The sequence below is a fragment of the Bicyclus anynana genome, chromosome 10, assembly GCF_947172395.1.
Source record: "Bicyclus anynana chromosome 10, ilBicAnyn1.1, whole genome shotgun sequence".
Taxonomy (NCBI): Eukaryota; Metazoa; Arthropoda; class Insecta; order Lepidoptera; family Nymphalidae; genus Bicyclus; species Bicyclus anynana.
Window position 1 is genome coordinate 9,584,310 of NC_069092.1, and position 27,610 is coordinate 9,611,919.

At 35.2% G+C, this 27,610-nt stretch overlaps 1 protein-coding gene across 2 annotated transcripts in view; it reads right to left on the bottom strand.

The window, feature by feature from the left end:
* The window catches only part of LOC112042984 (lachesin), a 186,614-nt gene that overhangs the window by 36,162 nt on the left and 122,842 nt on the right, over positions 1–27,610 (bottom strand). For both annotated transcript variants that reach the window (XM_052883949.1, XM_024078218.2), the window contains exons 4-5: positions 25,050–25,235; positions 22,413–22,602 (exon numbers count right to left, since the gene is read on the bottom strand). In XM_052883949.1, the coding sequence (XP_052739909.1) occupies positions 22,413–22,602; positions 25,050–25,235 (376 nt within the window). The remainder of the gene's footprint in view (positions 1–22,412; positions 22,603–25,049; positions 25,236–27,610) is intronic.

The window sequence follows — 27,610 nt, forward strand, 5'->3', positions numbered from 1 at the left end:
AAAATGTTTATTATACTTCCCTCCGCCTCCCTCCCTCGATCTCTGCCTCCGATCCCGGAGGGTGTGGGTTCGAATCCACCTCCAACTTTTCAGTTGTGTGCATTTTAAGAAATTAAATATCACGTGTCTCAAACGGTGAAGGAAATGAAAAAACATCGTGAGGAAACCTACATACCAGAGAATTTTCTTAATTCTCTGCGTGTGTGAAATCTGCCAATCCGCATTCTGAGAGGAGACTCGAGCTCAGCAGTGATCCGAATATGGGTTGATAATGATGATGATGAAAACTCAAGATCTATTTTGAGACGGAGAATTTTACCGTCAGGTATACAGAAGAGTTAGAGTTTATATATTTTTTGGGGTGAGCAGAAAGGTTCGTAAGTTACTACCAAAAAAAAACGAACAATTAGTTTCATCCCGAAAATGGACGGGCGACCTTTTTCTCGAGAAATAATTTGAAACATAAACCTTTTACGAGCCTTCGTCAGCAATTGTTTAAAGCTATTTAATTTTCTAAAATTGAAAATACCAAGATGCTCCCATTGCTGGTCTCGGGAAAACTATATCTCGTTTTTATTAAAAATGCGGAGTGTTCAAACGAGGAGTAAACGGCCAATAAAAGGTTATTGTTACTGTGGTGACGTTCGCACGTTACCTAACTTATAAAATTAGCTTTTCTTCGGAATGGTCTCTCTTGCTCTATCCGAGAACATCTTACTGCCTGAGCTGACATTTTATAAAGATTTGTAAATAAAATTTTAAATATTGTATCACTAACATGGGATAAATAAAGTATTCATATAGATATTGAAAATGAAAATGAAAAAATTAATGTCTCTTAGCCAATTTAATTGATTTTTTTGTAAATAAAAAAAAAATAATGGAAAGCTAAATTATCGGCGAATGACTTAGGCCCTTTTATTCCTATATTCCGGTAACACCAAGATTAAACAGCATTTATCATAAAATAATATCTATACTAATATTATAATTATAAAGCTGAAGAGTTTGTTTGTTAGATTGATTGAACACGCTAATCTCAAGAACTACAGGTCCGATTTGGAAAATTCTTTCAGTGCTAGATAGCCCATTTATGCGTGGAATAACGTGGAAGGCTATAGGTTATATATTATATCCATATTTGTACGGGATAGGGAACCACGCGTGTGAAACACAGGCTCCATCCCGGAAAAATCCATGGTTCCCGCAGGAAAACTGAATTCCATGCTGGACGAAGTCGCTGCGTCCGCTAGTATGTATGTAACCAGGTGGTTAAAATTTATATCCCAAAAAGAAATTACCACACACAAATACTACCAAACCAGAGCTTAATAAATGAAATAAGAGCTTGTAATAAAATCGCAGAATTAAGGATTTAATATTAACTCAGTTTTCTTTAAATATGCCGTAATCCAATGCTTAAAATAGAGACGCGAAAATTCTTTAAAATCTTTCTTCATTGTCACCCAAGGATTTTGGATTTGCATAACAACGCGCTGGTAAGTAAATGCACAAAGCAAACACTTAGCTCCTTGACGCTTGCACTTTAAAGTAGTCATTTACAGATGCTGCAAGAGAAAACACTGTTTTACCCTCTAGTATAAGTAAACATTTTTTTATAAGTCAAAGTTATTTGTAATGACGATTAGAGTGTTTTTTGTAATGACATCTTAATTTGTTTAAACAATACAACCTATTCACATTTTTCCTTGTGTGTCTATGAATAAACGCAAGTTGTAATTGTCACTTGCATTTGCGTTTGTGGAGTCAGGTAAAAAAGTTTTTTTTTTTCATTACAAGTTAGCCCTTGACTACAATCTCACCTGATGGTAAGTGATGATGCAATCTAAGATAGAAGCGGGTTAACTTGTTAGGAGGATGAAAATCCACACCCCTTTTGGTTTCTACACGATATCGCACGAAAACGTTAAATCGCTTGGCAGTACGTCTTTGTCGGTAGGGTGGTAACTAGCCACGGCCGAAGCCTCCCACCAGCCAGACCTGAACCAATTAAGAAAACCTCAACTGGTCCAGCCTGGGATCAAACAAAGGACCTCCGCGTCTTGTAAATCCACCGCGCACATCACTGCGCCACGAACGCCGTCAATAAGTAAGCTCGCTTTATATACTTTCTCTAAGTAAGCTCTTCCATATTATTTAGACTGTATCACTGTCACTTAATATCAGGCAAGATCGCAGTCTAAAAATTTGCTTACCTATTTTCATATGCGTTGTATTCTTATTTCTCAAACACATTCACGGAAATGGAACACTTTAAAGTTCCTTCTCCATTGTCGTACAAGATCTAGATTTGCTTAACAACACGCCGGCAAATAAATGTATAAAGCAAACACTAACACTTGCACTATAAAGACGTTTAAAGAAGCTCTAACCGATAAATGGGTGTTTGCCTCAGAATGCATGATAGGTACTTTCTTTAAACATCATGCTTTGAATATAGTAAGCGTAATCAACTGAATGAGGGCCATAATATTATAAACTCCCACTAGGCCCGCAGAGGGCTTAGTGGCAGTTTGATACTGTTACTATCGCGTCAACGTAAACGCGAATTTTTAGGGAATTAAAACAGCGCCATCTAGTGGCACTACTGCACAACTGTTTCAATTCCATATAAATTCGCGTTTACGTCAACGCGATAGTAACAGTATGAAAATATTGAAAACTCCCACTAGGCACACAGATTGAAGTTCAAAGAAATATGTATTTTACGACATATTGCTTTCTATAAGCACTTTACATTCAAAATATTTACAGTTATTAAGGACTATATTTGATATGACCGGACCGGCTCTGGATTCCTTATTAATTGTTATAACACAAAGATTGAATTTGCATACCAACATGCCCCGCTAGCGAGTAAATGTACAACGCAAACAATTATAAACGTCCCGGTATTTGCACTTACATTCAAAGGAGGTGAAGTCAACTCACGTAGTAGGGGTAGTAGGTAGGTAGGTAAAGGAATTTTTGTTTGATGCAATACATTTTTAACTTGGTTTTTTAATTTAAAATAGGCTAAGGCTAATAAAATACCTACGCATTTATGTTATTAATTAGAATAGTTAGAGTCTTGTAGGTTCCAAGAATGTAGAACCAGTAGAACATAATGTGCATATTCAGATACACAACAATGTGTAAGCTACATCCAAACCGCTGAGCAAACAATTGACTAATAATTCCGCTTTGTAAACTGCCACATACCAAATGGAAATTTCACCCACGTATCTAAATGTAGCAGATATTATTGGTTGCCTTAATGTAAATGCAAATTGTAAATTGCTTGTTTACTCTATGTTTAGATTCCACGCCTTTATTTGTACGTGGATTTAATTTGTACCTTTAATTAAACGGTGGAAATTAGCCTACCTCTGCGTATTTATGACTCGTTTGAAAAACAAAATAATATCTTATTAACATAGATTATGCAGATTAAAACATAATGAATGCGGATTAAAACTAATAAATTAATCTCTTTTCAAACCATTGATTTTTATTAGTCGATACCGAGTTGAAGTAAAATAATTGACATATTTGACACTACAGAAATTAAATTTATGTTTAAAACAAAACTAACTATATTATCATTGACGTTGACGGCCTCCGTGGCGCAGTGGTATGCGCGGTGGATTTGGAAGACGGAGGTTCTGGGTTCGATCCCCAGCTGGGCCGATTGAGGTTTCCTTAACTGGTCCAGGTCTAGCTGGTGGGAGGCTTCGGCCGTGGCTAGTTACCACCCTAGTGACAAAGACGTACCGCCAAGCGATTTAGCGTTTCGGTACGATGTCGTGCAGAAACCGAAAGGGGTGTGGATTTTCATCCTCCTCCTAACAAGTTAGCCCGCTTCCATCTTAGATTGCATCACCAAGTTAGCCCTTGATTACAATCAGGTAGATTGTAATCAAGGGCTAACTTGTAAAGAATAAAAAAAAAGTAACTAACTTACTAACTAATTATATTCAAATATATATAAAAAAAATTATAAGAAAAAGAAAAACAAAGCACACATTGCATAAATCTGGAATGTTTGAGACATTATTTTGTTTTACTAAAACACTTAATTTAAATCAAGAACTAACACTATTCTAGGTATATAAAACAACACATGATACTGTGCTCCATTTTAATACGATGCTAGAGGTGTAAAATGGTATATAAACCTGATATAACAATAAAATAAATTAGATTAAAGCTCGCAATGAAAACAAACAATTACTCTGGTGGTATAATTTCCACAAAATTGTCTGTGTTCATTTAGTATCAAATTTTAAACAAAATTATTATTTTATTTATACCATAAAGAAGTAAAGTTGTAAGTGTAATCTCTGAATCTACAGAACTGATTTTGAAAATTCTTTTATCAATGGAAATCCACATTATTTGTGAATGGAATGGAATATCTTTTATCCCCATATTTTCACGGAAGCACGGTTGAAATCGCGGGCCATTCACGTTACGTTATCAACCCATAATCGGCTCACTGCTGAGGTCGAGTCTCTTCTCAGAATGAGAAGGGTTAGGCCCACCCACCACGCTGGCCCACTGCGGATTGGCAGACTTCAACACGCAGAGAATTGAGAAAATTATCTTGTATGTAGGTTTCCTCGCGATGTTATCCTTCATTTGAGAAACGTGATATTTAATTTCTTAAAATGCACACAACTGAACAGTTGGAGATGCATGCCCGGACCGGATTCGAACCAACACCCTTCGGAATCGGAGGCAGTCATACCCACTGGGCTATCAATTGCTAGTAAAATATATTTCGTATATTAAATTATAGATTTAATTTAAATACCGAGTCATTTATTATTAGAAAGTCTTCAGACGTTCTAATTTCTTTGAAAACCAGCGAAACTACAACGTATGTTCAAGTCTCCAAGCTTCAATGCGAGCACCAAATTACCACAATAATGGTAATTGCGAGTTCCTGCTGCAAAACGTTTGCTTTGTGCCATCGTATCGTTCTAAAGGTGGTACCCTAATTGTTCTATAATTGTGTCTATTCCATATCCAAATCTATATACGGGATGTTCCATAAATATTACGACATACTTTACAAGGTGTTACACAATGTGTTAGCCGAAATTTTACGGTTTTTAAGTTATATTAATTTTTGTACAAAATGCAAAACTCCCTATGTTCAGTGCAGTTTAGTTATACCATGTGCTGAAAAAATACTTTAGCTAATTATTTTTGAATAAGCAGTTGTTTTAACTACCTAATGAAAGTTAAATTTTTCAGATCGACTGTCTAAATAGTTTTTTGTTGCCCTGCAGCATACATTATGTACATCTCAATACTCACGCCTGAAAAGTGAATTGATCACGGTGAAAGGTGCACATCATTAGGAGTAAAAATTGAGTATTTACTGCCCAGATAGATATAAATAAATTACCAAACACTTTTCTACTAAATAAAGTAAATCAAACGAGCAAAGTCGCGAGCATCTCTAGTTATAATAATCACAATCATTGTATCAATATATAAAATACAGTCCTATTACGCATAAACTCCAGAACGATTCAGCATTTCTAGATGAAAAAACAGCACAAAATATAGGTTATTTTTAGTTGCAATATATATATATATATATATACATGTATATATATAGCCTTATCCCGATATTCCCACAGGAACATAACAAAAACCTGTAAAACTAAGAAGCACGGTTAAGGATCTAATAAAAACTAATATTCTTGTTCTTAGTTTACTTATCTACTAATATATAAAGTCTATCTATACTAATATATAAACTATCTATACTAATATATAAAAATAAAGAGTTTGTTTGTTTGATTGAACGCGCTAATCTCAGGAACTATTGGTCCGATTTGAAAAATTATTTCAGTGTAAGATAACCCATTTATCGAGGAAGACTAAAGACTATATTTAATCCCCGTACTCCAAGGGAACGAGAACCACGCGGGTGAAACCGCGCGGCGTCAGCTAGTTGTACAAATAAAGCTCTATTCCAACTTTAAAATAGTAGAGTAAAAAATTTAAATTATATTTAAGTAGGTAGCGAATTAAATTCATCGTAAGAAAGCCGCCGAGTTGCAAGACGAGCATCGCCAAATTACCGCAATAATGGTAATTGCGACTTCCTACTGAAAATGCCGACTCTATTCACAGAGTAAAATCCACGTACATTTTTTTTTAATTTCTTAGTAAAGGTTTGGAATAAGCGATGTTAATTTTTGTTTTTCTACTGTATCAAAAATTGTCCCGTTGATCCCTCAGACCAATTATTGTACAGGACCTGCCTCGCTAGACGTTACTTTTCTGTCAAAGTATATGATCAACGATCTAATGCGATTATAAAAACTGTCTCTATAGAATCGATGTGAAATAGTTGTAATCGTGTTCGTCGGTTAAAAAGCTCCGTAAAAATACCTTTTTGTGTAATTGAATTGTGTAAAAAACGGGCAAAAACTTCTAGTTTAGTATAAGATTTATACCAAATCTAAGCTCGTTTTCCTCAGAAAATGACAGACAATTTTGTTCGTGACTATGAGTGCGATACAGGTCCTTCTGTAATTGGTCTGAGCGTTGATCCAGTGGTAAGCATATGTGGCCTGCGATCATGGTTTTGGATTTGAGTACCTTTTTTTTTATTCTTTAAAAGGTAGCCACTGACCACAATCTCGACTGATGTTAAGTGATGATGCAATCTAAGATAGGAGCAGGCTAACTTGTTAGGTGTGTGTAATTTTTCAAAGCATAATAATTAAAAAATATATATTATTCCAAACCCACCAACCATCATTGGAGCAGCCTAGTGGGGCTAAGTTCTCATTATTCAAAGGATGTCATTATGTTCCCAACATCGGGCTGTAAATTTTTACTGAAAGAAAACTTTCAGGAGCCATAGAGGTTAACCACTGGATTAACGAGACGGTTATTCTAAAGAAGTAAGAGATGATGAGTTTCTTATATAAGCTACTCATCAAAACCTTCTAGCTTCTTGTCTAAGAAACTACAGTAGTATCGAGTGAGGATTGTGACCACCTTAGCAAGTCATCTTTCGAGAAACAATGCTCCTCCTTGCATAGATGCAGACATTATTTTGCAAAAAAAATATTTTAAGCAACTAAAAATTACTTTTATTTTACAAGATACTTAAATATAATATAAATGTTTATAGTTTATAATAACTTCGTATATTGAAGTACACCATTATTCACGTTTCACTTTGAAACTAAAATACCTTCGCGAGCTCTTGTCTGTAACACTCAACCGAGAAATAACAAAAGCTTTTTTGATTTAGTAAAGGAATATATTAGAAAAAGTCAGCACAATTTTTTAAATGCTAAAAATGTATATGAACCTTCTGTCGGTTCACCTGCTGGCCTATTGACTATTTTTGGTCTTTAATATCTACCTATTAAAAATAAACATCAAATCAATTAAAAAATGTCATCTACCCACTGTAGGTCTGACATCCACAGTATGACATTTGTTACATAGAATCTTAATTTCGAATATGGTAACTAGCATAAGTCAAAGATAGTTATTTAGCCTGCTATGATTACCGTCGTCATTTGCAGATTGCAGTCAAACTTAAAATTTAATAAAAAAAAACTTTGAACAACCACGGCAGTGAGGTTTTATTTTATCAAAAAAAACTTAATAATGTAACAGATATAAGAAATCCAAACATCAACTCATATAAATTAAATTGAAGTCTATGTCTGTGATTTTAAATTACTGTGTTTTCTGTCTGTCTGTTTGACCGGTTTAATCTCTGAAACGGGTAAATCGATTTCTGCTTTTATTAGAAGATAGAGTAGGTTATTGAACAACTTATAGGCTACTTTTAATCCCGAAAAAAATCATGGATCCAGGGGGATTTGTGAAACTGAATTTTGCGTGAACGAAATCGCAGGAATCTGCTAGTTTAAAATGTTGTACGGGAGATGGAATAAGTGTATCGGAAGGCTAATAATATATTTTAACATAATTACATTATTAAACACAGGTAAAGTTCAACGAATTTGCAAATAAATGAGATGTCATTAAACCTGTAGCTTTGAAATTATAAATCACGTTTGCATGTAATAAAACGGTAGAACGATAATGAACTAATTATAATCATAATGTACGAGATTATTTACAAAGAGCTATTTATTATAAAAAGTAGCCGAAGCGTGGAATGTTGTACCTTTCACGTAGCGAGCGTGCAAAGCTGTGATTATTATTTGCTACTAGCAGACGCCCTGCGCTTTCAACAGCGTAGTTCCCGTTTTCGTGGCAATACGCGGATGAAATAAAACCATTGATACTCGCTAATAACGTAGATTTTCCATTAGTAAAAGAATTTTCAAAATCGGTTCAGTGGATCCAGAGATTACCCTCTACAACCTCACAAACTTTATATTATCAGTACTGACGTAAACTCTACAACGAATTCCTACTTTTATTTTCCACCAAAACCGACATGTAAGGGTATTTTGTTTTATTATTACGAAACGGAAAAGATCTGAGAGCGAACGATCGAATTGCGGCGATCATTATTTACACTCTTAACAGAGTATTTCGCAAATAAAATCCTAACGATGAGCATAAACTCCGTAAATTATTCGATTCATTTCAAAGGAATCCTACTAAAAGGAACGAAGAGTAACTCAAAGCTTTTATACCCCGTTTAAAGCCGCCCTATTGTCTCCGACGATATATGTATTAAGCTTGCTTTCTCTTGCGTAAATAAAATCGATTGGGAAAAGAGGTGCTTGGGAATAAGTGCAAGGGAGGTGGGCGACGGGTCTAGGTGTAATACTTCATGCGATGTTGGGGACGATGCAAAATAGATTGAATTGAAAAAAGACGCTCGAGCCATCGACACTTTGGGAAAAAGGAAATTTCAATCTGTAGGGACGACAATACGTCTTACATTCTCCTTGTTTGTAAAACGATCATTGGTAGGGTTTCACGTTTCATGAGGAAAACACGGAACCCTTATTGGAACACTTTGTTATCTATTTGATGTTGAAATTAATAACAACATTCACGTAAATAAGTATTTACGTGAATTTTGATTAATTTAAATGCAACTGCATTCGTTAACTTGACTCCTGGGTCGAATGATGTTAGTACTGTGTTTGTATGGATGTGTTTGGTAGCCAGGTGTCAAGTTAATGCGTACGGGTTATACTCGATGTGTACTGTTTATCAACAAAAACATTAGAAATTAAGGTAGAAAACGCATGTCATTTCAACTTATGTTTTTTAAATTAGTTTTATTTTTTAAAAAATATTATTAAAAAAATATACGATATATTTAGCTTAGAACAATTAAATGTAATTAACATTTAATTGTTCTAAGCTTAGTAATCAAATTTATTTTCATTAATTTAAGAACAAGTTAATTATAATTACTCCTAGGTGTGAAATGACTAGCGATTTATATCCTCATTTTTAATTTGTTTGTTGGTATTATAGTACATATCGAGTAGGGCTGTAATATAAAAGTCTAATTTGTTCTAGTTCTGAAGGCAGAACTGTGAGAAATTAGACTTCTAATTGTAAGTAAACGAATTCAGTTGCATTTACGTTGCATTAAAGCCTCAATGAACGGGAAAGAAACCAGATTTACACTGAGAGGCCATGTTTTAATAGATTATTTTGCCGTATTTTTATATATTTGTCATATATAAAAATACGGCAAATATTCTTTAGGAAAATTAAAAAAAATACTTGTCGTATGAAAATGAAAATCAATAGGGTCTCGTTGACAACGAACCTTGGCAAACAGCAGGCTAATTCACTATCTTTGAAATAAGCTAGTTGACATATACGTACATGAGTAACAAATGTGATCAGGTGCTTACTGGTGGATATCATAAGGTATGTAGATGAAGTTTAGTCAATTGATTTAATGTTTATTTTAAAAGGTTGTTATTAAAGACCAAAATAGTAAATATGCTAGCAGGAATGTCTAGAATGGAAACCTTGATGTACGAGTCCGAGCATAGTTGGTTTTTCTTTTATACTCAATAACACCCAAGTAAATAAGAAATTGTAATAGTAATATTTCATTTAAATAAGAATGTAAATTGTAGGATTTTCGTATTATGAAGCGTAAAGCACCTACTCGTAGATATTACGAATTAAAAACGCCATTATATTTTTTTACGAAACTGCAAACCCGCAGGCGTTCACTCTATTCCGCTGCTCGTTCCGCTGAGTGATATAAATATTTACGGGAAAGTCCTCTAAAACCAGCGATAAAAGCGTTCGACAAAAAACCGACTTCAAACAGATTCGTACTAGATGGGACTTTTGTATTCCATTTGTAGGATTTTAGTGGGAAAGTGTATAAAATGTGCTCTGTTTGGTGATACTTTTCCTGCACGTCTACCTTGATAAAGGATTTCATGAACTCTTGAGAACTTTATAAATGGGTGTTTTTATGAGAGACAATTGCTTGTAGGTTCAATTTCAGAAGTTTGACTTCAAAAGTAAAAATCAAAATTCATTTATTTGTCAGGATTTAGTCAGGTTATTCAGTCAGGATTATGTCATAATTTTATTTAATCTAACGGTGATAATTTAAACGAGCAACGAGGGTTCCAAACGCGCCTTGGTCCACAAGAGCCTACAACAAACTCAGCCAATGTATATATATTTTTTTGTTTACCACCATTTTACAAACTTCTTTAAAACTAAGCACACAGTCGTATAATGCAGGTTAACACCAAGATTTTTTATCATTTGTATAATCATTAACATTTACAAGCATTTTAAAACAAAGTCCTCCGCCTCCGCATACCTCAATCACAAAACTCAAAAACTAAATGGTTTTCGCCAATAGATAGAGTGATCCTTGAGGAAGGTATAGGTTTAAAATTAGTGAAGGATTTGTGTAAATTGTTTCAAATATTAATATGAGAATTATTGGAAGTGTCAGAGTTATTTGAATCATAAGGATTAGTGGGATCGACGCGGTAGACGCCTTGGCCATCAGATAGTATTAGCATATATACACAATATACAGAAGCATGTATAGCGTAAAAAATAGGCTACTTATTACTTTTATTTAGTCTCAAATCCCAAATACTATCAATCTGCTCTTATTAATAAGGATCACAAAAAATCATTTCTTTGTTTGGTTGTACATATTTTGAAAACTTTAATTGCATGCCATCAACTCAATGTTCCTGGTAAAATAACGTTTTTCGATATGAATCAAGAGTCATTATTATCAGAATTAAAGTAGATGATAGCACAGTCATTATCAGCCTATTAAGTAACATCCCACTAAAGGGCCAGCTGGCCTATTCACTATTTTGGTCTTTACCTATTAAAATAAGCATCAAATCAATTGTGAAATGTCATTGTATGTATGATATCATTAGGCACTGGATGACATTTCCATCTTAATTTCGTATATGTCAACTAGTTATGTCAAAGATAGTGAATCAGCCTGCTGGCCTTCGTCCTTATAGGAAAGGGGATATAAAAGTTAGACCCACCACGGTAGTTGGCGGGCTAATCAAGACTTAAATATATAAACAAAACGATAATATAGTGAATTGTGATACCTATCAATAATGTTAAGCAAGAACTCGTACTATTACGTTAATCTTTGCTCGATTGATGATCCGAAGAATACGCTAAAAGCGAACGTTCATTGGTAACAAATAAAAGCACTCATTTTACAGAGTCGGAAGATAAAACCGAGTTGGGCATTGAAAATGCAGCAATTGCGTTATAAAATCAACGAGGAAGGAAGTTTATTTGCTCGTTTTTAATTAAAGATTCAATCTACGTTGAAATAAAAGTGGTATGTTCAAAGGAAAAATAAACTAAGATTATTACTATTTTGTTGAATTTGTTCAGCTGCTCGTGAAATATAGAGACGTGTTTATGAAAATCTTATATTAATTCTCGTGTTTGTATGTTAGTCGCACTCTTGCGATACATACAGCTTGAAGATTTTTTTTTTTGATATTTGATAAGTATGAGAATAGGTCATATTGTCTCCTTACACCACTCCCCGTTTTTAATAGTGAATTTTGTATCTATGTATAAACTTTTAAATTATTTCAAGTTCAAGTTTATAATTATTTAATTAAGTTATGTTTTCTACTCGTACAAACTGTAAAACTTAAATCATAGTATATTTATCCTCAAATCATTCCGTTTAACCATTCTACAGATTGCGACAAAACTTTTGTGGGTATCTCAAAAAAATTAGAAAAAAAAACTGTAAAAACAACGTATGTGGGACCAGTTAATCGTAAATAAAATATTAATATAATTTAATGTAATTGAAGGACTTTCTAAAACTCCACACAACACATTCACAACTGTAAATAAAATATACCAGATATCGCACTCTAGTTCACGTGGGATTGTAATTTCAAAGCTCCCAGCAACTCTTCTAACTGTAAATACGAAACAAAACAATCTAGTGTATATTGCAAGCAAGTAAAGCCGCCGCGAGGTGAGGGAACGAATTGTTACCAGTACAATTGTTGCTCCTTGTTTTGGCGAATTGTCGACTTCTCTATAATGGAACGAGAGCCAGTAATAGCAAGACATACTTATCATAGGTACCGTGATAGCCCAATGGATACGACCTCTACCTCCGATTCCAGAGGTCGTATCAAGTTATTCTGAGAGGAGACTCGAGCTCAGCAGTGAGCCGGTAATGGGTTGATGATGATGATGATGATGATTCATCATGAGAGCTAAAAGTCGTAAGGTAATTCCGATAGCCAGTTTTGGAGTATAGATTGTGTGGTAAACGTAGCAGCAGGTTTCAAGTTTTTTTTTTTTATATTTTGTAGTGGATAAAAAAAAATTGATATTTTCTACTGGATAGAAAATATTTTTGTTTTTTCTACTAGATAAAAAAAAAATTAAATTTCATACTGGACAATTTTTTTTTTGATATTTTCTACTGAACAAAGGAAAAATGTCTCTAAGAATCATGTCTCTGGTCGTCAGACTGTTTGCTTCGTAGCAGCCCTTCGCTAGTGACCTATGATACTTTAAAGTTTGATCTTAAATATTGTCTCAAGGTTTCCGTGAAACTAGCCTGCCTGCCGACTGGCGACATGATTTTTCATATTATTTAATATAAAAAAAATATGTTCATAACTCGATAATTCAGGATCTGGCTGGAACGCTAAATCGCTTGACCGTGCGTCTTATATAAGGCAATAAATAGCAAAGCTTAAACCTGATTTCAGACTACAGGCCGACTGATCCAAAGGCAAATAGAAAATATAAAATTCCGAATTCTGCCATATCAGGGTATTGTCATTGTCAGGATATAGCCAATCCATCCGGTTTCTCCACCAGTGTGCCTAGTGGGAGTTTTTAATATTTTCATACTGTTACTATCGCGTTGACGTAAACGCGAATTCATATGGAATTGAAACAGTTGTGCAGTATTGCCACTAGATGGCGCTGTTTCAATTCCTTAGAAGTTCGCGTTTACGTTAACGCGATAGTAACACAGTAGTACACGCGCATGACATTCAAATTAATATCCGACGTCCATCTCATGCGCCGTACGCCACTAGCGGCGAGCTCCGAAGATTGGGCCCTTGTGTCGGAGCCAAGCCCTCTGGTGCAGATGATGGAAGTTTTATTTTATATCCTTATCTTTGTTTCTAATATTTTTTTTTAAAGAAAATAGGCTCGCGTTTGACCATGATCTAACTTGATGGTAAGTGTAGATATAGTCTAAGATGGGACACGCTTGCCTAGAAGGTGCCTATTCACTCTTGTTTTGAAAATACCCAAGTTATAAGATTCAGGAAACACAGACTTGGGAAGGGTATTCCAAACCTTAGCCGTGTTTATGAAAAAAGAAGACGCAAAGCGTTTTGTACGGGTCCTAGGAACATCTACAACATGGGGATGAAAACCCACCCGATGTCTTGCGGTGCGATGGTAAAAAGGCGAAAGTGGTATGACGTCGAATAGCTCCTCTCCAAAATATATTCTATAAACTGGCGCTGATAAACTGGCAACTTTCCGCCGATGCTCAAGGGTTTGGAGTTTTGTCAAAAGCGGTGAATCTGTGCCAATGAGTCTCCTGGCTCAAAGATAGTTGAGCAGATAAGTTCTTACTCTCATATTTGCATTTGTAAGTATTTGTAAGTAAAATAAAATATCCATAACCTTAGAATATCTTATTATGAAATGCTATTTCGAACAGACACGCTCTAAGTACAAAGGCTTAAGTTGTACAGTTTTATTTTTACGCCCACTGCGCCTCCCGTGTTAACTAGGTATTCACGAGCATAAAAGTCTAGCTTTTCTGGAAAAACTATTATCAAAATATCCTTTAATAAAGGGTTGAAATGAAAAATTCTTCCGTTTCAAAAGAAAGCACTCGTAACTGGCGGAACAATGTCTGAATGGAAGCGTTTTAATATATTCAGTGCTGTGTGTTTTTTTTTTGGAGGAAAACGAAATACGCGTACAAGCAAAGAGGTTCGTTGAACGAGTATTATAAGTACTATTTCAATCTAAAAATATTTTTTTAAAATAAGAATGAGTCACGGATATCACCAGGCGTATAATCAATATATAAACACAATATAAATAAACTTAAGCGTATGTTTGTGATTTCAAAATAAAATAACTTGTTTGAATTAAGTGTTTTCCCAAGTCAAGTTTCATCATTATCAACCCATATTCGGTTCACTGCTGAGCTCGAGTTAGAGGGGTTAGGCCAATAGTCCACCACACTGGCCCAATGAGGATTGGCAGACTTCACATACGTAGAGAATTAAGAAAATTCTCTGGTGTACAGATTTCCTCACGATATTTTCTTTCACCGTTTGAAACACGTGATATTTAATTTCTTAAAATGCACACAACTGAAAAGTCAAGTTTACATTATACTTTTTTGAGATTTGTCTGTCTGTCTGTTTCTTTCTGTACTATAATAATTATTTTAATGGGACTTTCACAAAAAGATAGGTCATAGAGCAAAAGCAACATTTGTTATCATTTGTTACCTAATACTAAGTATAGGATTAATCCTAAGTATCAGCGGCGAAGAGTCCATACAGGCCGATTCCCTCCAGGCTACCTTTTAAAAATCCATACATACATATTCATTAGTGTAATGAATAAATATTTATGGATGTATGAGAAACCGGAGTTTATATCAAGCGGCATGTTTTTCCTTTTCTAGAAAAAAAGCCAAAATTCATAATTTCTTTGGAATTAAGAAAACTGAATTTCATGTGGACTGTAGAGGCCATAACTGCTTTTAGTTTTTTTTTTAAAGAATATTTGCCATAATATATTTTATAATATGACCAAATTGACAAATATTCCCATTCCCCTCCAACTAGTTGGGAAATACTGTGCTAGGAGTAGGTACGACAATAGACCAACGGGGCGGGGATCGAACCACCACCCCTCGGTGATGAGTTCGACCGCTCCGACCGTTGAGCTATTGAGGCTTAAGTTACGATTACACTCATATAGTATCAAACTTCAATTGAATTAAGCAATTCATGAATAAACGTGTGTGTTTATTGCATCATAGATTTTACCTAATTGCTATCAAAGCAAATGCTTAAACTACACAAAATTAATTTAAGTTGATAATAAAATACTGTTTGAATTTGCAAATATCTGTTCATAAAAAAACGTTTATGAGATTTTACTTACTCGTTACTAAAAGTGAATTCTAAAACAACAAAAATATATCTAAGATAACCACTGTTTTGAACACCACACCATAATGGTATTCAAACTTTTAACTTGTAAGTACAAGCCAATTACGTTGTGCAAACAATTTCGGCATGCAGCATTTGGCAGCAAATGATATCAGCTGGATATGGTAACGTGAAATTTTCATCTGGCCGCCCTGTTTGCGCAGCGAAATATCGGGTAATTGTTTGTTTAGCGGCTCATCCACAGAAGCCCAGGTACAGTAATTGTTATACCATGAGTGTGTTTACTTAATTATGATTTGACAAGTTTTAGTAAAACAAACCAATAACTAAATGTACTAATCACTACATTCATTATCAACCCATATTCGGCTCAATGCTGAGCTCGAGTCTCCTATCAGAACGAGGGGAGCTAGGCCTTAGTCCACCACGCTGGCCCAATGCGGATTGGCGGACTTCACACACGCAGAGAATTAAGAAAAAATCTCTGGTATGCAGGTTTCCTCACGATGTTTTTCCTTCACCGTTTCAGACACGTGAAATTTAATTTCTTAAAATGTATAAACAAAGTCACTAAATAGTATAAAACTCACTACAAAAATCACTACATAGTATATAAAACAAAGTCGCTTTCTGTATCCCTATGTATGCTTAATTTTTTAAAACTACGCAACGGATTTTGAAGCGCTTTTTTTTAATAGATAGAGTGATTGAAGAGAAAGCTTTCTATGTATAATAACATCCAATAAATAGTGGAGAAATACTGTTACTTTTGATGTTTCAAATGTGATGTCGTAAATAATTACATTTTTTCCGCTTACATTGCAAACGCAGGCTGAACCCTAAAAGATTTATCAAAATAATGTACTTATTTTACTTTTTACGACAAATAATGGCTAATTTTCGAAGCGATTTTAACCCATATAGCATTAATCCTTATCCAATTAAATATCTTAAATATATTGTTGATTTAATTGATCTATATGGCCTTTTACAGCATATTTTTTTTTTATTCTTTACAAGTTAGCCCTTGACTACAGTCTCACCTGATGGTAAGTGATGATGCAGTCTAAGAAGGAAGCGGGCTAACTTGTTAGGAGGAGGATGAAAATCCACACCCCTTTCGGTTTCTACACGGCATCGCACCGGAACGCTAAATCGCTTGGCGATACGTCTTTGCCGGTAGGGTGGTAACTAGCCACGGCCAAAGCCTCCCACCAGCCAGACCTGGACAAATTAAGAAAATCTCAATCTGCCCAGCCGGGGATCTAACCCAGGACCCCCGTTTTGTAAATCCACCGCGCATACCACTGCGCCACGGAGGCCGTCGAATTAAATCACATATAATTTAAATGAACATTTTCAAAGATATTACAGATTTAAAAATTGCGGGACGTAGCGTTTGCGGCGTACCGGCCGGCCGAGGCGGCGGGAGTTCATAGTTTTTCTGTAGTGTATTTAGTATGAGCCGTGTGAAGTCGGGGCGGGTCGCTAATATATGTATAATAATTATTATAAAAAGATCACCTCACAAACTCAAAACTTGACTTTTTGAGCTTATGAGGTTGTAGGGGGTATTCTATAGTGAATCGATTTTGAATTTAATATTCTTATATAAAGTCTGTTAAGTTCCCGTTCCCGTGGGATAAAATATAGCCCCTGGCACTCGCAAATAACCTGGCTTTCTCTTGGTAAACGAATTTCAAAGTCGGCTTAGTAGACCCAGAGATTACCCCCTTAGAACCTCACAAACTTTACTTCTTTATACATCCTCTTTACTGGACCGATTTGGAGAATACTTTCATTAATTATCCGGGTATATTATCCGGACATATAGTAACATAGACTATATTATATACCAGTATTCCTACGGGGACGGGAAGTACTACTGAAAACCACGAGGTTGTCCTAGTTTTTAATACGGCCAGCATTTAAATATCTATATTTATTTTATATTTAAATTATATAAATATTTTATATTTAAATATAAAATATCTTAACATCCAAACCAACAAAATCACATTCATAATATAAGCAGGATGATAAAAATACTTAAATACTATTTCATAAACTTTCCTGTCATCGTTACGTAATAAAAACGAATATTTTTAAAACTCCTCCAGAGTGGCTACGGGCAATTTTTACTCCTACAAAAGATGGTTGAAGTAAAAATGGAAATTTATTAACAACTTTCCGTAAACTGTATTGCCTTTAAAAATCAGAACCAAAACTTTGCTATTACTCCTGTTGCCCGCAGGACTATAGCCGGTGTTCAATGTATAAAGAAATAAACAAATATTTCAAAAATTCAGCAGGGAAGGCCCACTTGTCCATTTTTATTCCCATCTTGTGAACGGCCCGGCGCGGTGTCGAAATATTATTTGTTGAAGTCAATTTAAGTTACGAGATGTGATAAATTACATTCGAAAATAATATGGACTAAGAGCTATCGGTATTGGAGGAGGGTAAGGGGGAGGCTCCGTACCAGTCAGTCTCCCCAACTGCCAACCTCACCTGCTCGTGGTGTACAGTCGCCATCAGATATATTGTAGCAGACAAGGTGACCAAATACTTCTTTCCTATATATACATTCTTAATAATAATATATATTCTTTACAAGTTAGCCCTTTCGGTTTCTACACGACATCGCGCTATTGACACCGGAAAGCTAAAGCGCTTAGCGGTACGCCTTTGCCGGTAGTGTAGTACCAGCCAGACCTGGAAAAATTAAGAAAACCTCAATCGGTTCAGCTAGGAATCGACCCCAGGACCCTTTATCTTGCAAATCCACCGCGCATACCACTGCGCCACGGAGGTCGCAAAAAAGTCCAAGTGCTATTTTATTATATAGTATTCCTACGGGAACGGGAACCACGCAGGTGAAACCGCACGGCGTCTGCTAGTACAAAATATATTGCTTCAAATTGCTCGCTAGTTAAAATAAAATATCCCACACTAATATAAAGTCTGAACTGGAAAAATATAAAGTGTTTTTATTAACAGTAAATTGGATCCACTATGTTCAGCTTTGAAATGAAAAAAGCATTTTGTAATGAAATAGAAAAATGATTGTCTGCTAACACCAAGCGGAAAGAAAGCTATTTATGTCAAGTTGTCGACGCGTTTTTCCACATTTTTCCTTTTAAATACTGAGATTTAAAATGTTTACTTAAACGGTTATATTACGGATGCAAAATTTGCGATGTAATCGTCTTCTTCATTATCAGCCTATTTTAACAGCCCACTACCAGTGGCGTGCACTTCATACATGCATTAAAGTACTGTATACTCTAAAATGTTTTTCTTAATACTTTTAAATTAATTTATTTCAATTAGGCTTAGTTTACAAGCACTTTTGAAAGGTCATGATTATGTCATACTTTAATTTTATTATTATTATTGATTATGATATATTATTATTGATTATGCCAAAAAACGCGCGGCCTCCGGCCGCGCTCTTTACTGTACACCGGCCTTTGGCCGGGGGCTTATGATGGGGCCTCCGACCTTGGCTATGGCTGGGCATTTTACCGAAGCACAAAAAACGCGCGGCTTTCGGCAGCGCACTTTATTATACACCGGCCTTTGGCCAGGGGCTTATGATACGGCCGCCGACCTTGGCTATGGCTGGACATTTTACCCAAGCACAAAAAACGCGCACTTTATTGTACACCGCCTGCCTTCGGCCGGAGGGTGGTGATTTCTGATTTTTATATATAAAACATACGAAGATATAAATAGAAGGGGTCAAACGTGTACATCGATTTTCACGCGGATGAAGTCGCGAGCATCTGCTAGTAAATAAATAAAAGAAATGAGTGATATCTGACTATTGCAGGCTCTCGGTCTATTCGTGAAACCACACATCGGCAATGATTGTCAACAATCGAATAAACAATTTACTCATAATTGGGGTCAGCAAACTACAAATGGATATTTCACGTAACGGAAACAGCGGATATCATTCCAATACACGTTATTATAGCGATCTATTAATACGGATATTTCAATTATTAGCCTCTTCGTTTAACGTTAATGATATGAATATGTACAGATGTATGTGTATTTGTTAAATTCTTAATGTGTATTCATATTGTGTAATTAGTCCTTGTTATTATTTTCTCTTTTTTGATTGGTTGTCATGAAGAGATCGCTCATTAGCGATAAGGCCGCCAATTTCTTGCTTTTAATTTTTTTTTTTATTTTTGGCGTATAATAAAGTATATCTCATTCATTCATTTCATCATCATCATCATTATTATCAACCCATATTCGGCTCACTGCTGAGATCGAGTCTCCTCTCAGAATGAGAGGGGTTAGGCCACCTCGCTGGCCCAATGCGGATTGGCAGACTTCACACACGCAGATAATTATGAAAAATCTCAGGTATGCAGGTTTCCTCACGATGTTTTTCCTTCACCAATTGAGATGCGTGATATTTAATTTCTTAAAATGCACACAACTGAAAAGTTTGAGGTGCATGCCCCGGACCGGATTCGAACCCACACCCTCCGAAATCGGGGGCAGATGTCATATCCACTGGGCTATCACAGCTCACATTCTATATTATTCATTCATTTATTATTTGTAAATTAAGCTTTTATTAACAAGAGTACCTTGAAATATTGCTAAAGTCACCAATCTCATACCGTTTCATTATATACAGAAACTTTAATGATCTTATCTTATTCATTACTTTTAATTACATTATTCAATTAATAAGATTTGACTTGAAAATGTCTCTGTTCTCTTTACTAGAGATTTACTTTACCTTTGCTAAGTGCTTTTGCTTATTAACATTTATGTGTAAGGTACTTAAATGTATAAATGTTAATCATGAGTCTTATCATCTCCTGCAGGCTAATTCACTATGTTTGACGTATGCCAGTTGACATTATACGAAAGTGAGATTTTATGTAACAAATATCATTTGGTGTCTGGTGGATATCATACAGTAGGTAGCTGACATTTCTCAATTGATTTGATGTTTCTTATATTTGTTGATAAAAAAAGACCAAAATATCGAATACGCCAGCTTGTTTGTCTTTTTAAACAAATACGTAAAAATGCTCTTGAAAGATAAACTAAATATATTTCAATACAGGAATTTATGTAAATAATATTTAATATTGTCTTGATGTAAGTACCAAATTTTTTTTTTCTTTTTATCTGAACTCTGTGAAAAAAGCCCTACAGCATGATTTAAGCATCATTTTATCTACTGGCAAAAACCGCATGAAAATCGATCCATTACTTTTTGTGTTATTCCTACTCGAACAAATAAACAGGCAAACAAAGAAAAGCAGCTTTTTGGGCCATTTATGTTATTAATATCTACCACTTAATTAATTATTAACGAAAGCTATGTTGGTCGACCCCCCACTAGGTGAACCGAGGATATCAAGAGAGTTGCTGGAAGCCGCTGGATGTCTATGCAAGAGGCCTATGTACAATAGTGGACCATTAATTAATTATTAAAAAAAAATTAAATACACCGTCCGTATGAATTTGCAATACGCCTTGCAGTAAAAATAACCAGTATGAAATGTTAACTGCAACCATAATGCCCATAAGAAGCAAGATTATAAAGAAAAACTTATGAATCCAATCGCAGGCAACCGTGTAATAACAACAAAGCTGTAACAAACGGTAATAGCCGTGCACTATTCCGAACTAACCAGCGCTATAATGAAATGAGCCATCCTTGAAACTTTCATATTTTAATAAGACCATGACTGCATCAACGACTAGAATAACTTCAGATTTTTGCCGAGTGCCGTCAGAAACTATAGTCGTTACCGTATTTTTAAATTAACTTATTACTTTAATATTCGTCCGACTTGCGAGATAAGGAGGGAGTGCTAATTAAAAATTTCTCTTTTAATACGCGTGAGGAGAATTTGCGGCTTACAGTTTCTCATCTTAGTTAAATGACAATACCTGGCTTAGTTTGTTGTGCTCTTCATCGTGAACTGCGTGGAACCTTTTAAGTTTTTCATTTTAAGACTTATTATTTTTGCTACTTTTTATGTTTAAGTAATGATAAACTAAAGATTTATAGTAAAGTGAGCGAGGGTAAATCGGTGTACAGTGTGTTTAGTAGGAGTTTTCAATATTTTCATATTGTTACTATCGCGTTGAGGTAAACGCGAATTTGATTAATTTATTTGGAAAGGCCCTCTGAGGGCCTACTGGCAGTTTGATACTGTGATGATCGCGTTAACGTAAACGTGAATTTCTAAGAAATTGAAACAGTCAAGCCAACTGTTTCAATTCCATATAATTTCGCGTTTACATCAACGTGATAGACACAGTATGAGAATATTGAAAACTCACACTAGGCACACAGTTCAAAACAGGAACCATTACGTCAAGTGACAGCCATTTTTCGTTTAATTGCGAATGATTAAATCAACGTAATGCCGTTAATAACTTTGCTTAGCATTATTGAGTTATTTCAAAGAAATAATGTTTATTATAATAAAATAACCACATTAGATGATGAAAGAAATTTAAAACCACACTGGATGTAGTAGTTCACTTTTTTAAATCGTACAATGAGTTGCTAAGCCGTTATGTTTCGAAACCTACCCAAAAGTGAAAAAGAGTTAGTCCCTATATTTTTAGATATTTTTTCGCAGTAACAAAATATAGCTTTATGTAAGAAACATTTGCTTAAACTCTAAAGCGGATTATTTTATAACAACTACCTTAAACTTAGAAAATAATATAAATTCTGACCTTTTCTCTCTCTGCCGCCTTCGTGCCTGAAGACGATTGGTCTGTTGTGTTCTCTTCGCCACATAACAGTGGGAGGGGGTACTCCGGTTGCGCTGCAAGTCAACCGAACGCTACCCCCTTCTCTCGCGGAGCTACCCTCTGTGACACTGTCCACGATGTCTGGGGGGATCACTACTGATAGATGACCCATCTGCAAAAATCAATAACCCTATAGATACAATGTAGGTATAGGTACCTATACCGCGGTGGGTACTAACGACCAGGAATATAATTAACATCGTGTGGCAGAGCGAAACTTCATATGCGGTCCCCGGTACTTCTGACCCATGACACTCAGAAAAACAGAACCTGACAAAAATAGTTATTAAGATTATCATCATCACTTTCTACATCATAGTCACCTTCCTCTGAACGAGATTTGGTGGTTAGTACGCAGAAAAATTTCTTTAACAACTCTATTCTATAGTGGGTAGTTGATTTCATTTACCTAACCATTTTCGCCTTTGATGACCGGGTGCTCTCTTGCCAAGTTTCTTTCCTTTATATATTATTCTTGGAAACGAAAATTAATGAATAGGTGTCCAATGAGATAAGTTTTTTCTGCCTAGTAATGAATTTAAGTTCTCTATTATATGAAGATTAAATAAAAAAATTTTTTGCTGTACATACAGAAATTGAAATCTATGAGGATATTATTAGTACATAAAAACAAATTAACCGACTTCAAAATCAGAAAACAAACTAAAAAGCGAAAAATACCATCGTACGTTTCTGATCACTATGAAGGCGGTTTGGTTAATAAATGAGGAAATTATGAGGTAACAAACATTAAAACAAACAAACATACGCGTCGAAATGAGAACCTTCTTATTGAAGTCTGTTAAAAATGAAAATTTAACCCCAATTTTTAAAATTCTTGAAACACGTCATGTTGCGTTTTATCATAAACCTTCAATTTTAATTTTTAACCTTAGAAATTTAGTAGTGGCTTAACGCGGTTGATTCGAGATTAATTTTAAATAAATTCTTATCTGTATGTGAGTGTGTGTGCACCATCCTATAATATTAAAAAGCAAGAATAACGAATCAGAACTTGAAAGAACGGAACTAGCGAAGGATAGCGTAAAGCTATTTAATGAGATAATGTTGACCATCCATCTGCATTAGAAGCCATTACATTTAATGGTGACCTTATGGCGAGTGACTATTAAATTAATGTCCCCAAAGATCAGTGGGCATCAATCGTTAATATTAAACGAGTTATTCTATAAACTGTCAATAACAGATCACAAAATGGCGCGGGGCCACAAAGCCGCAGTAATCACGATTTTATACCCCCATAACTCAATTTAGTTTGATATAGGGCGACAATATTAATTTGTTATATTCCACTCGAAATTGCTTTTCTTATAAGCCTTCGTTTTAGTTTTTAATACTGCTGAAGTTTGTGGAAATGTTTCGAGTCGGTTTCAGGTTTTTCAATTTCGTTAAATGTGAAAACATGCTCGTAACAGTTTTCTTTTCGTACCTGCGACTGCTTCAGCAGGATTGGAAGAATATCTAGGATTTAAAATTCCAATATAATTTGTACCTGACTTTTTTGTTCCTTGTATAATAGATTGACTAACGAAAATGTATGAGTTAAGTGAAAGGTCAAGGTGAAATTACCTGGACTAGTTTTAGCAGACTCAGAAGTGATTACAAAAATAAGAAAACTAATGTCGAACAAAGGTTATGATTCACAACATTTGTCAGGGCAACTTAATTAACAAATCACTGTAACCAAATTAAGACCCTAGAATGGTAGAGAATGACCTTGAGTGAAGTCACGCACTTGAGAACGTTGTGTGTAGGGTTAAAAGTATCTTACCTTCTCAAGTGCGTGACTTCACTCTGACTGCTAACACTACCCTTTACAGTACAATTTACACTCCAGTCAAGTCACTCTCCCCGTCTATCCCAAGTAACCCATAAAGAATTACACAACAAGAGATGTGAACGGCTTGAACGCCACGAACACACTGAACTGAAGCCGTTTATACGACGTTCACCTTATATTGCAAGTCGTTGCAACGCGTCGATAACACTAGGATCAAGAATTAAAGGTTAGGTCAAGAGTACGACGAACCTATACGAAAGAAATCAGGAATGAGGAGATCCGCAGACGTTCAACCAAAGTCACTGACATAGCTCAGCGAGTCGCAAAGCTGAAGTGGCAATGGACAGGCCACATAGTTCGAAGAGCCGATGGACGTTGGGGTTCCAAGGTGCTGGAATGGCGACCCAGCACCGGAAAGCGCAGTGTTGGTGGACCGAGGATATCAAGCGGGTTGCAGGGAGCCGCTGGATGCTAGCGGCTCGAGATCGTTGTGCTTGGAGGTCCATACCAGAGGCCTATGTCCAGCAGTGGACGTCTATCAGCTGATAAGGTAAGGTACGAAATATAGAGGTATACGAAAGGATTATTGAGAATTTAAGAAGCAAAAATATTATGCTAAAATGCAAAAACGTGGTCAGCCTACCCCAACGAATAAGTAAAATTTAGACTCCAAATACTAAAATTATCAAGCTACATACAAATAACTGAAAATGTAGAAAGTTACATTAAATAATAGTTCAAACGATTATGTATCTTACCTGACTCTTCATAGGGTCTGTATTGACTTGGCACATGTAAGTGCCAGAGTCGTTTGCTTGGACGTTACTGACATGCAACTTCCAAGTGTTGTGGTTATTGTATGTGACTGACAGCCGAGGGTTTAGTGCTATCATGTTAGTGTGGATTGCAAGTATCGCTTTGGAGTCCGATTTTATCCACGCAACCTGAAAATAAATGTCATTTCAATTATTTTGTTTTAACGAAAGTAATTACGACATTTTAAAAAAAATAGACAGGGAGAGAGGATTATTTGTTGTATCTGCGTATCTATGTAGTATCCAGCTGGTATATTCATTATTTTGGTCTTTATTATCAACCTAATAAAATAAACATCAAATCAATTGTCAAAATGTCATTTACCTACTATGTGATATCCACTTTATATTTTAAAGAGGTAAAGTTTGTGAAGTTGTATGTAAGAGATGTTTGTGGGGTTTTAGGTCTCTATATCTGCTGAACCGATTTGGAAAATTCATTTGCCGATAGAAAGCCACGTTATGTGCGAGTATCACAGGTAATGTTTTATTAACTACGCCGTTGAAACCGCCGGGCGTCTTATAGTGAAAATGTAAAAAAATAGCAGACGCCCCGCGGTAAGTACATGAATAGGTATGTTTAATATATTATTTGTGGATAGCTAGAATATAACGGAAATAGAAAACTGAATACTGCTAATATATCGAATTGTAAGAATCTTCTACTAAATACTAAGTAAAAAAAATATGTTCAATCTTCTAAAGTTAAAATCTTAGAACATAATTATCACAGTTAAGTCCCGATAGTATTATGAATTACTAGCTGACGTCGCGCGGTTTCTCCTGCATGGTTCCCGTTCCCGTAGAAATACGGGGTTAATATATAACCAGTGCACAGTAAAACCAACTGTGGTTTGTGTTGCACTATGGTTAGGCTTAATTTAAATGTGTTGTTTGTTGAATAATAAATAAATAAAAATAAATAAATATAGCCTTCCTCGATAAATGGACTATCCTAACACTGAAATAATTTTTCAAATCGGACCAGTAGTTCCTGAGATTAACGCGTTCAAGCAAACAAACAAACTTTTCAGCTTTATAATATTAGTAAACTATAGTCGTATAGATTGCTACGGAGCCATCAAATTAGGTCGTCTTTCTTTTCAACCGGGAGCAGATAACATTATTTGTGAGTAGCTTGCCGAGTGCCTTCAATTATACATTTTCCCTTTGTAATTCTAGTTCCGCTTTTAAATAAAACCCCGGGAATTTTATTAATTCATCGTTGCAAATACTCTGCAAGTTTTATGAACGGGCTTTGTGTATAAATACGAGTAATTATATACGTATAACGTTATTATTAAGATCTTCAATAATGACTTTATACGACTACTAGCGAACGCCCGCGACTTCATCCACCCTTAGACCTATCCGGCCCTATCGCAAAATATGTTCTACCTCCCTATCAAATTTCTTCTTTGTACGTCAAGCGATTTTCGAGAATTTTGTGATGTACCTACCTTTCGCATTTACATGTATATTAAGATTCATAGAGCACAGAAAGTTTTCAAAAAGTTTTAATACTTAAAGTTAAAGCTGAGAATTTTCTTAATTCTCTAGGTGTGTAAAGTCTACCAATCCGCATTGGGCCAGCGTGGTGGACTAAGGTTTAATCCCTCTCATTCTGAAAGGAGACTCATGCTCAACAGTGAGCCAAATATGGGTTGTTAACGACGGCTCCAATTTATGTTTTTATCAAATTTCATATAAATATACAGATATATACAGTTATAAATAGACAGACTTTTGCATTTACTTTTACATTGTACATTTATAAATTATGGAATAGAATGGAATTAGTATGGATATGGATGGAGGTAGGTATATATCCTATTCTGTCCTGAGTAAGTGGTGAAACCAGCCCTAAGTGTTTATTTAACGAAAAGGCCTCTAATAACACAATTACATTCAGACTAGGGGAAAACAAAACACTCCCCGGGATTGCATACGAGCGTGAAATTTCATTTAATGTCTAGATTAATGTCATAAATTGCCAGCAATTTCCTCGACGCTCCTCTAAGTTTTAAATCGTTTGTATTGTTCAGTGTAGAAGTCGAAACATAATGTTACTTGAGCGGACTTGATTTCTTAGAAATTAACACAATAGTAAATAATGACAGTTTTTTAAATTGTATATAAATTAAGAGTATGCTAATAGTAAAGCAATTTTGTAAAAGTAACAGGGTATCTGCGATCATCGGCGCTACATGGATTTAAAGGGTTAGATAAGCGGCGCTGTCGCGGATTCCTGAAAAACACCCCATACAAAATGGTACGAATTAATGACGTCGTAGGTACATAATGATCGTTAGATTTGTATGGTCGTTCAAACAAAATTACCAATATTTTTGATATTTGTGCGTTTATAGTTCATATAATTAAAAATGTCACTTTCAATGCAAGGAATTTTCATCTAATTACGTTAAAAGATTTTTAGTGCATTATGAAATTTTATAATCTTATTTATTTTACAAATATCTAAACAATCTTTGCTTTTTATGTAT